Below are 14218 nucleotides of genomic sequence, written 5' to 3' on the forward strand. Positions count from 1 at the left end.
GGAAGAATCGCACGTCCCTGTTTTGCTTCCAACCATTCACACTGCTTTCAAGACACACAGGTGTGGTTTAGTGCGCACGCGGCGGCGACAGGCGGGGGGGCACCTGACAGACCAAGCCAGAGCACCCCCGCGAGGACAAGCACGTTAGAGCTTAAAGCCAAGGCTCTTGGCCCTCGATGTTTCTGTGTGAGGTCGAGTCTCCATCCCAGGAGCACAGAGTGAGTCTCCTGAGAGGGCTGGAAAATGCCAGAGGGCCCACCGAGCTGAGAGCCTCTGGGTTCAGCAATGTCAGGCAAGTCAGGCAAGTCGCCTTCTGGCTTAAATTCCCACAACACTGCAGCTGCTTCCTCTCCAGGAAGTGCCCCCCAAACACTCTTCCAAGGACGCCTTACGGCTGAGAAAGAACAGAAAGGGCTCTGGATCAGTCATCAGAAGCCCTTGTTCGGGAGCCCCCCCCCCCCGCCCCCTGCCCTGCAGGTCACATGGTAGCACAACGTGGGGAAGTCACATCTCTGAGCCCCCGTGTCCACAACCGAGTAGGCGTAAAAATACTCCCCGTGGCTGTCGGAAGGACGACAGGGACAGCATGTGGGGGGCGGGGGGGAGGCCCTAGGGTGGTGCCGGGTACACGGTAGATACTCAGGGACTGTGACGCAAATTGGGTACCTGTATAAACAAGGCAAGCACGTGACCTTCTGAGTCCACAGGCTCCCGGACCAAAGGCTGTGGGCAGCCCCAGAGAGCGCAGAGGGCTCCCCAGCAGATGGCGTGGGCCGCTTACAAAGGGGGAAGCCAGGCCCCTGCCGCTAGGGGACAGGGACGGGGGCTGGGGGAGGGGGAACCGAGAGGGCAGCAGGGGGAGGGCGTCCCAGTGCCCCCTCCAGCCCCTGCCCCTGCTGCAACCGCTGGCCTGGGCTGCGCTGGGTCTAGCGCCGCCGCCTAAGCAGCGGCGGTTGGAAGAGTCCCCATCGTCCCTCGTCCCGGGAGCAGAAGGCCAACCGAACCCATCTGCAAGGGCTCTCAGGATCCACTCTCATTCTCGCGCCAGCTGCGACAGGGAACCGGGCAGTGCCCCGGAAGGCTTCCCAGAATCTCCACCGCTCAGAGGGAAGCAGAGAGGGCGGGGGGGGAGGGGCCGCCCTTGCACCAATGTCGTTCCTTAAGCACCACGCTGAGCCGGACACTGACAGGGGCGCCAGAGGGTGGTCCGTCTCCTTGCGTAAGAAAACTCCCCGACCCAACGGGGTGACGCGACCATCACCGCCATGGAGACAGGCTTCAACCCCAACTTAGAGTTCTCGCCCTTTGGGGAAACAACTCATCGAAAGGTGACAGCTTAGACCAGAGGTCTCTCGTGGGAAGAGGACAGGGCTCTGCTAGAGCCGCCGTCCTTCCCTGGTGGCAGCCACGGGCGGGGGCCCGGGCACTAGACGCCACAGCCGCTTCTGGAGCCCGGGGCCCCCTTACCTGGTTGGGGGCCTCTGGCGGCATGGGGGACGGCGACTTAGACTGGAAGGCGTCCTGGGAAATGAATCCTGAGTCGTGGGAGGACACGCTGGACAGGCGGACGGGCGCCTGCTGGGCCAAGTTGGAGCTGCGGTAACGGTAGTGGGAGCTCGGGGAGTGGGAGTGGGAGCCGCTGGAGCGCGAGTCGCTGCTATTCACACTGTTCAGGCTGCTGTGGGGGCAAGCAGAGGGAGCAGGCGTGGGAGGGGAGGAGGAAGGAGCGACGGGAAAAACGGGGGGGGGGGGGGGGGGGAGAACATAATGCAGTCAGCCCCCTGCCACAGAAAAGCGGGGCAAACGGTAAGGCATGGTTTCAAAGCCAGCAGATGATTCAGCTAGCAAACAAAAGCTTCTTCACGTGAGCAGGGGAGAGAAAACTAGAGTTATCATAAACCAGGAGTCTGCCGGGACTCACTTCTCTGATGGTGCCACGAGGTGACCTTAGCATGGAGGCTCATGACTCTGAAGAGTCCAGTGCTACCCGATTCTGCCACGTCATCTACCACCAAAAAGCTACAGACCTAATGTCTGCGGCAGGAAAAGATGGGGCTAATCGTCCCTGCTCAGCAGCTCGCAGAATCCCATGACCCTGTAGCAAAAACCATGAGGCTGCAGCGCCACCCGGTTAGAATATGCGAGGGTCTCCCTTAGATGGACCATCTGGGGCCAGGAAACCAAGGTCAACCCAGACAACCGACGCCTTGGAAGTGCAGGTGCCAAGGGACTCCTCGAGGTGACTCCATCCTACACGAACCTGGCTCAAGACCATCATAAAGAACATCAGCAAATCCACTCAGTGTGTCCATGTCACCGTGCCGTACCTCTTATTAACAAAGGTGATGCTTTAATGAATGGCTTTACCCTGACCACAAGAATCTGTGACAGTATCTGCGGGCTGGGTGTGACCGGCACACCTGGAGAGAGGCGGGCAGCTTTCGACACCACCAGGGAGTCAATGCTAAGCTGTTTGCTTCCGAGATGAACAGTCAACAGGATGTCGAGAAGTGATACACTCCCTGGAGGTGTTGTCTGCTTCCATTTCCACCTCTAACGAATAACGCTCTGCACGGTAATTACTCAAATTATGAAAACCAGAAACCTGAACAGAGTTCTGTGGTCCCAACCGAGATATAAAGTACAGTCGTAGAAGTATCAGAAGGGATAGAACAAACAACCCAGCCCAGGATTAGAAAGTTTGCGGTTTCTGCTTCTGGCAAGAGTCTTGTCAAATTTCGCCAACGCTGACAGCCAATGTGGTCAAGGCCGTGTGACTGCCCCAGGCTAGAATCACTTGGTGTGGACGCTCCGACAGATACAGGGGAGCGTGCCAGAGGAAATGACTGCGGCTGGGGATGATCATCATAATTTTTGCTTCCCCCTTCCCCCCCCCAGCCTGCCAATCAGCCAGAAGAGGGCATCTGCGCTCCACCAAGTTCATAGCCGATGCCGTCAGTGCTACGGGATTTTCGACTGAAGCTCACACTCTAAGAGAGACAAGATACTCATGCAGCTTCATTTTATACCAGTGAGATGGTTTTCTTGGTTACCAAACTGAAAACCCAGTAGATTTGTCAAAGACACACACACACACACACACACACAGCCTACAAAAGAGGACACTAAATCAACCAACATTTTCAGGTTCCGGAACGTCAGGATGTAGCGTCTTCAGTCTGAAATCACTGTTCAGTGTTCACTAGACACGCTCAAATATGAAAGGACACACACACAAGTGTGTACAGAGACACAACCGGACACAGATTTGGCAGATCCAACCTGCTCTTTACTCTCAACACTCATTCACAAGAAGGGGAAGGTCATTTGGCTTCGGAAAGTCCAAGAAAAAGATCAGTCGGTCGAGGACACCAAGAAGGATCAGTGATGCATGGTGAACCTTCCATCCTTCAAGAAGAGGACAGTAAACTCTGCAGTCAGCAAGCCAAGAGCGGTCAAACAGAAAACTGCTAGGAAACAATTCTGCAGATGGCAGAACTATTCTAGATGCTTCTCGAGTGTGTCAGGAGGAGCAGGGTCCAGCTTGACTTACCTGCAGACGCTGGACTTGCGGGACATGGTCGTGCTGGGGGAAGAGGGTGGCGTCTGGTACGACCAACTGTAATCAGAGCCTTTCAAGTCCAAAATCACCTAAGGGGACAGAGCCAAGTGGGTAATCAAGGAGCTGAGCAGGGAAACGTTATCCATCAAATCTCTACCAGTAACATCAAAATTCTGCCATCATCCAGAGGTATAATGTAAAAACTGTTGTTCAGGTCTTTTTTTAAATTAAAGAACCATACTACCAATCCATCAATGTCCTCATCCTTTTTCTGACACAAGCAAAAATATAAAAAAAATTGCAAGGGGAGGGAGGGGACCATGAATATCAGTCTAGAGAGAGAGAGAGAGAAAGACAGAGAGATTGATTTACAGTTACAGATGAACAATTTACAAGAGTCATTTATAATCCAGGCTAGAATTTATAGGACTTTTGTCTTCGAGAACTATAGGTTCAATCACGGTTTCAGGATTGGGTGATCTTGCATTTTAGCTGCTTGATATTTGGTGATCACTTGTGCCCTATCTGACCACAACTTGATATTTGAAAACCTGGCAGAATCAGGAGCAAAAGCCAATTCTTTCGCAGTTACTTCTGCATCTGGCTCCCCCGCCTGACAAGTAAGTACATGAATGTGAGGGCTACCTTTCATTCTTACAGTAGATGCTCAATAAATGTCTATTTATTGAGTCAATGCACGCCGGCTGTGTTTTAACAAAAGCGATTTCATAGAACGGAAAATATACACTCTTGTGTTTGTCTTCGGAGTTGGTTCTCCAGGGAGGCAGTAAGAATTTTGTACAAAGGGCAAAAGCCAGCACGTGATTCGTCAGCTGTTCCCACCTGATATAATGTTACTGTCATGTGAACTAAATGAATAAGCATGAAAAATGTCATCTTTTTCATAAGAGAGAGCCTCACGCATTAATTAATTAGAATGGGAGAAATTCAGTGAGACTGGTTCACAAGGATGACCAAGATCACGGTCATGTTCCTATACGAGTTTATTTCTAGAAGACAGATAAACACAATGGTTAAGACCACGGACTCTTGACTACTTGGTTCAAATCCCAGTTCTGCCACTAATTAGCTAGGTGAACGTGGCTAAGTGACTTTATCTCTCCGTGCCTCACTGTCCTGCTCTATAAAATGGGAATAACAGTGAAGATTAGCTGAGGAAGGCTATGCAAAGAGCCTAGAACACGACCTGGCCCACAACAGGTGCTCTATAATGGCTCGCAGAGATGACGACTATGTATCACCATGTGAAACACCAACAGGATTTTAAATGGGATAATGCCTCAAGGAACCCTCAAGACCTTGAACCTTTAGGTCTTTGGTTTGCTCTCTTGAGTGCTCAACCCACGCCTCCTACCTGTTCACTTGAGGACGGCAGTTTGTGAGGGTCCATGGTCAGGCTTTTCAGGTCTTCTGATATGGTCTGAAGGTGAGTTATTTCCCCTAGCATTGAGATTTCTTCTTCCTGAAGGACAGTAATGCACAGCATGTTGTCATCATGAGTGATTCACTTCCTTGTCTTGGTCCAACTGTTTCTCTGTCTAACCCTTTCAGCGTTTCGGAAAAGGCGCCCGAGACTGGTACATCTGTGCTGAAGGCGCTACCGCCTCCCCTCTCTCTTGGGAAACACCAAGGGAAAAAGGACTCTGCCATAATTATGGAGTGACTGCGCTCCCCAGACATGGTGAGCAAGTCAAAGCAAACACGTGGCCTTCCTTGCAGTGCTGGGGGGGGGGGGGGCTAGCACACCTGCTCAGATGGTCCGCCTGCGTATTCCCACGGGATCCTGCAGCACAGCCCCTCCACGGGCTGAGGCCCTGCTCTGAAGTCACTCCACTTCAGTGGCTGACCCGAGTGGGAGTGATTTGGGTCCGGATCGGATAACGGATCTCTGTGACAGCCCACGTGTGCGCAGTAGCGTTAACTCTCCCCCTTCTCTCTTGTGTTTTCCACCAACTTAATAAACGGCAAGTGAGACAGGAGCAGGAGACTACGGAAGGGAGTCATCCGCTCCACTGAAGTGCCAAGCTGGGACTGCAGGCCTGGGCAAGAATGAGCCACGGACAAGTTCTATGCTCAGAGGCTGACTCCTATTTGGGCATTTTGCTAGGGCTGAGGGAAATGAGCTGGTGTCTTACCAGCTTCAAGAATGCTGACAGCAGAAGTCCTCAATTATCGCATGGAAATGATTTACTTTAAAAATTAAGTCTGCACTGATTCATTGAGGATCTTCCCATATTAATTTCACAGTCACTCACTGGTGTTGAAGTCGGCCACCGAGTCTCAAAACCACCCGAAGGCCTTGTTTAAAACCCAGATGACTGGGTCCCCACCCCAGAGGTTTGGATTCAGGAGGGTCTGGGTTGGGCTCAAGAAGCTGCATTTTTTTTTAAGATTTTATTTATTTATTTGACAGAGAGAGATACAGCAAGAAAGGAACACAGCAGGGGGAGGGTCAGAGGGAGAAGCAGGCTTCCTGCCGAGCAGGGAACCCGATGCGGGGCTCGATCCCAGGACCCCGGGACCATGACCTGAGCTGAAGGCAGACGCTTAATGACTGAGCCACCCAGGCGCCCCAAGAAGCTGCATTTCTAACCGGTTCCTAGGGGATGCTGCCGGCCTGGGGCCCACCACACCTTAAGAACCACCCTGCAAGGCCTTCTTGACTTGGGGAGAAAGAGTAAGTGAATGACCGGTGCTAAGAACCATGAACAAGGAACGGCGACCCAGAGAGCGTCACCAGCCTACGGAAGCACTTCCGCCATCACGATCCCTGACACGCAGCAAATTCCCCGGGACTCAAGGACAGGTGGATGGATAAAAGAAAATCTCCTCCAAACTGGCAGCTGAAGCCTTCCAGAGCTTTCCACTAACTTACAATCACTGGCCGCAGCATAGCAATGAAGGTGCAGAATCGGCCGCGCTCCTCAATCAAAGCCTTCCGGACTGCCTGCTTTTCTGTTTCTTCCAGCAGGAGATACTTGTCGTTGACATCCTGGAGAGCACTGTCCAACTGAGGCTGGATATCGCCTCTCCCTGGAAACAAAACAAAGGCCCGAGCGTGGCTCGCTGAAACACCAGCCCTAAAATAAATGCCCTTCCTCCCTCGAGTCCTGGCCGGAGTGGACATCACCTCTTTCCCGGACTCAAAACAACTATTTAAGGATACTCAGGATGTAAGGTCGCAGTTTTCCGAGGACCGGCCATTTCCGGTTGTTTCCAATGCCCGGAGGGCGCCTTTATCCTCCCGACGAGGAAGACTTCCTGGGTGACCCCTCCTGACTGGCCTTCTTGCCTTGTGCAACCCCACAGAGACTTCTGCCAACAAAACCCCAGATGTGGCAGCCAGACAGTATTCTTTCTTTTTAGAACATTCCGGAGAGCCTAAGGGATGAACAAGGTGAGGGCCTGTGGTTGTTTCCCAAAATGGGTACATGCTGGTTTGTCGGGTCAGCCGCAATCAAAGAGCCTGTGTTCGGGCAGAAGCTTCTGTCCCTGAAGACAAAGATGGCAAGCCTCCACTCTCCTGTCTCGGGGAGGCCCCTGGGAATCCCTGGCAGTCAGTGTAACTCCCCAGTGGAGAGTCCTGAATGTTCCTCTTATAAAACAAGCCCAGGAACAAAAAGACCTACAGTCAGGTCTCCGCTGGTGAAAACCTAAAGGTAGAGTCAGTGCTGAGCCTGCCCCGTGTGAGGTAATCCCCGGCCATGTCCACAGACCCAGTGACGATGAGGCAACCATTTCTAGGGTTTAAGACAGAGTGTTAACCGTTTATTTATTTATTTTTTTGGAGTGGTAACCTTTTATAAACTCGAACTTTCTAAAGTCAGCAAACTATCTCCATAAATAAAGTTTTATTCGCACACAGCCACGCCCACGCGTTCTTACACCGCTATACCTGCTCTTCCTGCAAGAGCAGAGTGGAATCGTAACACACACCGTATGGCCCCTAGACTAAGAATATTTACGCTCTGCTTCTTCAGAGAAAAGGTCTGCTACGCTAGAAGATGAACACAGGCACTGTGTCAGAAGGAGAGGCGACTGCAGACCTGATGTGTAGGTGCGGACAAAGGGGTGACCACCCGAGAGCCCAGCTCAAAGGCTTCTGTGCTCATGTCCCCACGCAGGGGCTTTGCCTATCACCTGAACAGAGAAAACATTTCTAAACCCCTTCAGGGCAGGGCCTTGGAACTCTCCCCGCCCAGCCCCTACCCATGACAGTGCCATGTGTGTATACAGCAGGCGCTCAATAAGCGGTCATTTTAACCACAGAATGTTAGAGACGGAGGGGGCCTTCAGGGTTGTCCAACCTGCTTCTGTTTCGGTTAGAAGCGGAGGCCTCGAGAAGGTGAGCGGCTTGTCCAACGTCATTCAGGAAAAGCTGGAGAGCCAGGACAGAGCCCACGCGGCCTGACCCCCCGGAGGCTGGACTCCTCCTCCTCTGCCCCACGGCCTCAGCCGCACGAGGGAACCCCACTCGCCTCCTGGCAAGGGGCCTGAGCAGTCACCGTCTGCCCCTCTTTAAAAAGATGTAGAGAACGTTAAATGCAATGTGCTATTTGGTCTGAAGAAGGAACGGCTCAGGGGAAATTGCCTCGAAAGTAGGAATATGTTCCATGTTTTCTCTCATAAGCAGATGAGAAAGCTTAATTTGGAGCAAGAGGTGGTCAGGCTTCAAGAACATCCCAACAGAAAAGGTCTCTGGATTTTATTAAGGAAAAGTCACTTCCTGGGCGGGGATGAGGTTGTAGGTGAGCACGCACAGGGAAAATCCTACGTAGTCAAAAGTCACCCCTCAAAAAGCCTTGGACGGCGGGTAAAGCACAGTGAACACAGGATGAGCAACTCCCGCGAGGCAAGGGAGCACAAACGCATGATGGCTACAACAGGTAGGAGCGAATTCCATGCAGGGGTTTGATCCAACAATTCCCTACGGGAGAGCTTGCCTATGTCCAAGCTGACTGCCTACCCCTCAGGATAATTCTAGCACCTCCTACAGGTTCCCCACCACTGCCTCTGTGTCTCCCCAAGGATGCGGGGCGTCATCCCCACACGGGAACCTGGCCCCAGACCCCAGGTTCCACGCATCTGCAGCAGCAGGGGACCCAAGAGAGCATGCGCCCCTTCTCACCAGGGACTGGCCAGGGAGGGGACAGGTGCTCCCCACCGAGGACACCCACTGTCTGCGGGCACACGCTCTAGGAGGGAAGGCTGGGGTGTCATCGGCCCTATGAGAAATGGGGGCTTTCTCTTCCACTCTTAAATTACTGATTTGTGCAGCTGAATCCACAGACACCGAAGTTGGACCTGGCACAAGCCTCCGGTAGTCAAGCCCTGGGACGCCTTCTCAATATTCTCTGCTGTTCTGGGGCCCACAAAACCGCCAGGCCCCTCTCCAGGGCTGATCTAAGGCCTCTTTAAGTCTTTCCATCCTTCGTGGAGGGCCCCAGGCATCAGAATGTTCTCAGTTGCAGCGGACGAGGGTGGAGGGGAGTCGGGAAGATAGATTAAAACCCACAGTGCTTGACCAAGTCCACCGGGATGTGCTTCGATTACGGGAGCAATTTCTCCTCATATCAGCCTATAAGAAATTAGGAAAATGTGGCTCTTCCCTTCCTTTCACAGGGTATAAAGCACATTTCTATCTGCAATTAATTAACACTGACTTTTAAGCATATACCTCCATAGGAATGCAAAGTGACGGGGACCCAGGTCATCTAATCTGGTAAATATAAATAATAAATTTTAATTATTCTATAATTACAGCAAAGTTATCTTAAATATGTATTATATTATAATTAAAAGACTTTCAAATTGTAGTATTCTAAAATCAGTATAATCTGTAAAGACTGCTACAATTATAGGCAGTGAGTACATTTCCATTCAGATACATCATAACCTAGAAACACAATGTGTGTTTCTTCAATTCGCCAACACAACATATAATTATATTTATAAAAAAACCGTGGAAGAAATTATTCCATGCCCTAGTTGGCTGCACTGGTTTTAAGACACAATCCAGAGCTGTATGGGTGCTGAGCCAACATACAAAAGCCCGTTCTCATGGCTCCTGCCGGCAACGTTCAGGGAGCCCGGGCCAACTGGCCCCGTGCAGCCGGCCCCTCCAGCTCCCACTGGGCTGGACTCCATCCTCTCGGCTCACCTCTGCTATGGCCACCCTCCCTGGGTCACCTCCATCTCTAGTCTGGACAGCTACAATGTCCCCTAATTTGTCACCTCCTATGCCCGTCCAGGGCAGCGCCAGATTACTTGCAAAATGCAAAGTACTGCTTCATTTCAATAGCTCCTGGTGCTTTCAAGAAAAGTCCAATGTCTTCAACACCGCCTGCCCGGCAAGGCATGCCCAGTCAGCCCATCCACTCACTGGCAGCCTCTTAGGAGCCTTCTCAGGCTACACTCTCCCTTCCCTCCTCCCCTCACCTCACAGGCCCTTCTCCGGGGCCTGGGGTCCGGGGTCTGGCTCCGTCCCATCCTCATACATGCTCTCCTCCTCGCACCCACCTAAGCGCCTGTTCACCTGGCAACTCTCCAGCCTTCATGAACATCCTTTTTGAACTCTCTCACCCGATTGGTTTTCTTACTTGATCTCAGAAGTCCTACACGGATCCCACAAGACTCTCCTCCCAGTATAAATTTCCTCTTTATTTTTTGAGGTCTTCGATTGATGCCAGTCTGCCCTACTGATTGGGAACCCCACGGAGGTTTCCGTTCAGTGCTGTACCTTCTTGCCCAGCACATGTGCCTGAAGACAGGCACCCAGATATCTGCCAGTGAATGAGGCACTGATAGAAAAACTTGGCCTGAGATTGCTCAGTGGCCTTGACCATCCTGCCCTTAAAGGGCCTAACGCTATAAAACTCACCAATCCCAGGACAGCCAAGCAGCCACAGCAGGCCTTCCAGACAAAATTACTGAGCAAAGAGTCGCTTACGACCTTTTCCCTAAAACCCAAGTCACCTTAGTCTTGAGAATTTCTTTCCCCCACCGCCAGTTTCCAGGCCTTGGTTGTATTCATGCTGGAGAATTCTAACGAACAATAGCCAGGAGTCCTTTACTCCCCCAGAAGTCATAGGATGGTTCTCTTTACAGAAAATGCTACTGGGACAAAGTACCGATAATGGGCACATCATGGGCCAAAGCAGCATCCCTAAAGGAGAAAGGATTTCATTTTTTATTCTAATTAAGTAGGGAGAGTTTATAAAGCTGTCTGGAATGATAGGAAGATGCTGTATCTTCCAAACATTTTACATTTTATTTTCCTTAATCTTTACATCAATGTTCAAGGCAGGAATTAATACCCCCCATTGACAGAGGGGAAAACTGAGACCAAGGGAGGCAAAGTGGCTTGCACAGAGCCACCGAGCTAGGAATGGGCACGGCTAGACTCCACCCGGAGGTCTTTCTTGTTCAGAGGCCCATGCTCTCTACTTCATGCTCACAGCAAGCGTAAACCCTGCACACAAGCTGCCAGGAGCTACGTGCTGTGTGTCCTCGACAGCCCGAAGGAAAAAGCCAGTCAACTGTGATGAGCATGATCCGGAACCTCCCAGCCACTCACACACACACTGTAGCCCACACCTGAGCCCAGGGGCTGAACCAAGCTAGACACATTCTCAGGCAAAGGGCTTCCTGACAGGGAAGAACCAGCGCAGGACACACGGGGTCAAGACCACTGTCAGGAAAATACCCGAAGTCATCTCCTTCTCCTGAGAAAGAAGTACAGGGAAACCAGCAGAATCCCACAAGGTGACTTCCACCTGCCCCTGACACACACACACACAACAGCACTTCATCGGAGGCACCCACTTGTTCACATTGCTCTAGCTCACAAATCATATGGGACGGAAATACTGAAATTTGGGATACAAATACGGAAATGGACGCGCAAGGTGAGGCTGGGGGTGGGAACTAGAATGGTAATTCCCCTTTCCCATCAAAAGGCGGCTGTCCTTGTCATCCGGGTATAAATCTTCTGCTCTGCTATCCTGTAGCAGTTTTTGAGTGATTGCCCAAAGGGAAAACCACCGGAAATCAAAAGACTGATAGATTTGATCAGACCAGATTGAAGGCTTTTTGACTTAGCATTTTCAAACTCAATTTCTGTTATTCTTTCGCCAGGCTGTGCCCTCCATGCCCCCCCATCTGTGAGATGTAAATGACCGTCCCTAGCTCGCACGGTGGTCTGGAGACCACAGGAGGTCACTCACAGGAGGCAGTCAGCCCAGCGCCCGTGTGTGGTGATCACTCTGTCCGATGCCATCAGCATCTCCGAAGCCATCCTCCCCGCACTGGGCGCCTCGGCAGGGGACAGTGTGCGGGGCACACGGGTTGTTTTAAAGGAGCTTTCGGTTCCGTGTCCTCTGTGCTGTGCAGAAATGCGTAACATCCCATCATCCATCGGGATGAATCCGTCAGGATTCGCTGGCCCCTGAGCAATCAGCTGTTTAATCGAAGCAAAGACAGGCTCAGAGGACAACTAGGAAATGTCCCCTGCCAACCCGTGGCTCAGCACCCATGGTGTCTCAGGATCCTCGGTCATTGAAAGGAGTCCGCCTCCATGGTCAAGGACGCGCTCTCCCATCCATCACCTGCTTGCCTGAAATTTGCCTCCCTTCAACTCCTCTTTCTCACATTTCCCCTAAAAAGCTCTTGAACCCACCTGCCTCTCTCCGTCCCTGGGGCCACTTCCCCGAGCCCTGGCCACGGTCATGCCCCGCCTGGACAGCAACAGCCACCTGGTCGTGGGCATCCAGCTGGGTCACTACCTAATCCAAATGCACATGGTCACAGAAGAATTTGCTAGAAGCCAAGGAGCCTACGAGGGCTTCACTTCTCCGAAAGTCACGTCTTGAACGTGGTAGAAAGGCTGTGAGCGGTCAGCCAGCTCAGCCGTGCCTAGGCCTGCAGCTGAAGGAAGATGCAAGACCACTCCCATCCACGGAAGGTCTCAATATACAGCTCGTCCTTCCATCTTCCCTCGGCACGGGGAGAACGTGAGCCCAGCATCTAGCCCCCGACAGGACGCCTAGCAGGTACCACTCCATAGTAACTGAATCGAACGCCGACGAAACCCACCTCCAGCTTCCAGCCGCGCTGCTGTTGTGCAAGCCTGCCCCCGGAACGCACACTCCTCTCTTCTCCCACCCGCCCCCTTCTCTACAGGCACTCTTGATTCAACCTTCAGGAGTCTGCTGGAGTGTTGCCTCCTCCTGGAAACCTTTGGCTCCCCCGAGCAAAATCCAGCCCCTGCCTCCTCCGTAAGCACCAGCATTTTCTTCATAATGAACTGTATTGATGTTGCCATGTCACAGGGTTGTCGTAAGACATTAGGGTGTTGTCTTAGAACAGAACACAAATATCCATACATCTGGTCTTTGCCCCAGTTCCTGGCACAGAACTTCCCCAAAGCCTTAGAATTTCCAGAATGGCAGGAGTGTCTCTGTCGTGCTAATGAGGTGACAGGGAGGGTAGGGGGCTAGATAGACAGCTGCAGCATGGGAGATGCTGGCCAGGAAAACCAACCGGAGGATTAGAGGCTTGAACTTTCGGGCCCCACCCCTGACCTCCAGGGAGGGGAGAGGGAGTGGGCTTTCAGTCACCAATGGCGGATGCCTACTCAATCGGACCTCTGTAATGAAGCCGGGGTAAAAACATGAACGGCCGGTTTCAGGAGGAATTCCTGACCGGGGAATATACCGACGTGTTGGGGGGGTGGTAACCCCAGGGAGGCCCGGCCGCCCTGCACGCGCCCCACCACCACCCTGTGCATCTCTTCACCGGGGGGGTTCATCTGTATCCTTGAGAACAAACCAGCAATCCTAAGTACAGTGCTTCCCTGAGTTCTGGGAGCTGTTTTAACGAATTAGCAACCCTGAGGGGAGTCCATAGGAAACCCTGACTTCGAGGTTGGGAAGGCCAAAGTGTGGGCAGCCTGGGGACCCCCACTTGTGGCTAGTGACTGAGGTGGGGGCGGTCTTGTGGGACTGGGCCCTTAGCCTCTGGGACCCATGCCAACTCTGGGTAGTTAGTGTCAAAACTGGGTCTGGTCGTAGGTGTCAGACAACTGACATTAGAACATAAATGCCGGGGCGCCTGGGTGGCTCAGTTGTTAAGCGTCTGCCTTCGGCTCCGGTCATGATCCCAGGGTCCTGGGATCGAGCCCCGCATCGGGCTCCCTGCTCAGCGGGGAGCCTGCTTCTCCCTCTCCCACTCCCCCTGCTTGTGCTCTCTCTCTATGTCTCTCTCTGTCAAATAAATAAATAAAATCTTAAAAAAAAAAAAAAAAGAACATAAATGCCTTTGCCACCCTGGGGACAGCTTGGGGGCAGAGGCCACTTCTGCTTCCTTAGCTGCACACGGGGGCTATCGGGCGTGGGGGGCACTCATACCTAGCTCCCTCAATGGCTTGCTGCACGGCGCGCATCCGCAGTCCTCCCGCAGGATGTTTATGAATGACAGAGACTGCACCAGCTGGGAACTAATTAGCCCGTGAAAACCGGGGATGGCTTGCAGCTCTAGCGAGGCAGACCTGCCACCCTCACCCCCCCGAATCACCGCACCAGCCACTGAGGAGGTGAAAACTACACTGTGTAAGAAATCAGTATTGCAAGCAAGCTG

General features: G+C 52.5%; 1 protein-coding gene across 5 annotated transcripts in view; it reads right to left on the reverse strand.

Moving 5' to 3' along the window:
* The window catches only part of MTSS1 (MTSS I-BAR domain containing 1), a 160731-nt gene that overhangs the window by 9687 nt on the left and 136826 nt on the right, over positions 1-14218 (reverse strand). For all 5 annotated transcript variants that reach the window (XM_035011892.1, XM_035011895.1, XM_035011894.1 and 2 more), the window contains 4 exons: positions 6459-6616; positions 4938-5045; positions 3554-3651; positions 1468-1678 (listed from right to left, as the gene is read on the reverse strand). In XM_035011892.1, coding sequence (XP_034867783.1) covers positions 1468-1678; positions 3554-3651; positions 4938-5045; positions 6459-6616 — 575 coding nt within the window. The remainder of the gene's footprint in view (positions 1-1467; positions 1679-3553; positions 3652-4937; positions 5046-6458; positions 6617-14218) is intronic.

The sequence above is a fragment of the Mirounga leonina genome, unplaced genomic scaffold (assembly GCF_011800145.1).
Source record: "Mirounga leonina isolate KUSES-001 unplaced genomic scaffold, KU_Mleo_1.0 Mir_165, whole genome shotgun sequence".
NCBI lineage: Eukaryota > Metazoa > Chordata > Mammalia > Carnivora > Phocidae > Mirounga > Mirounga leonina.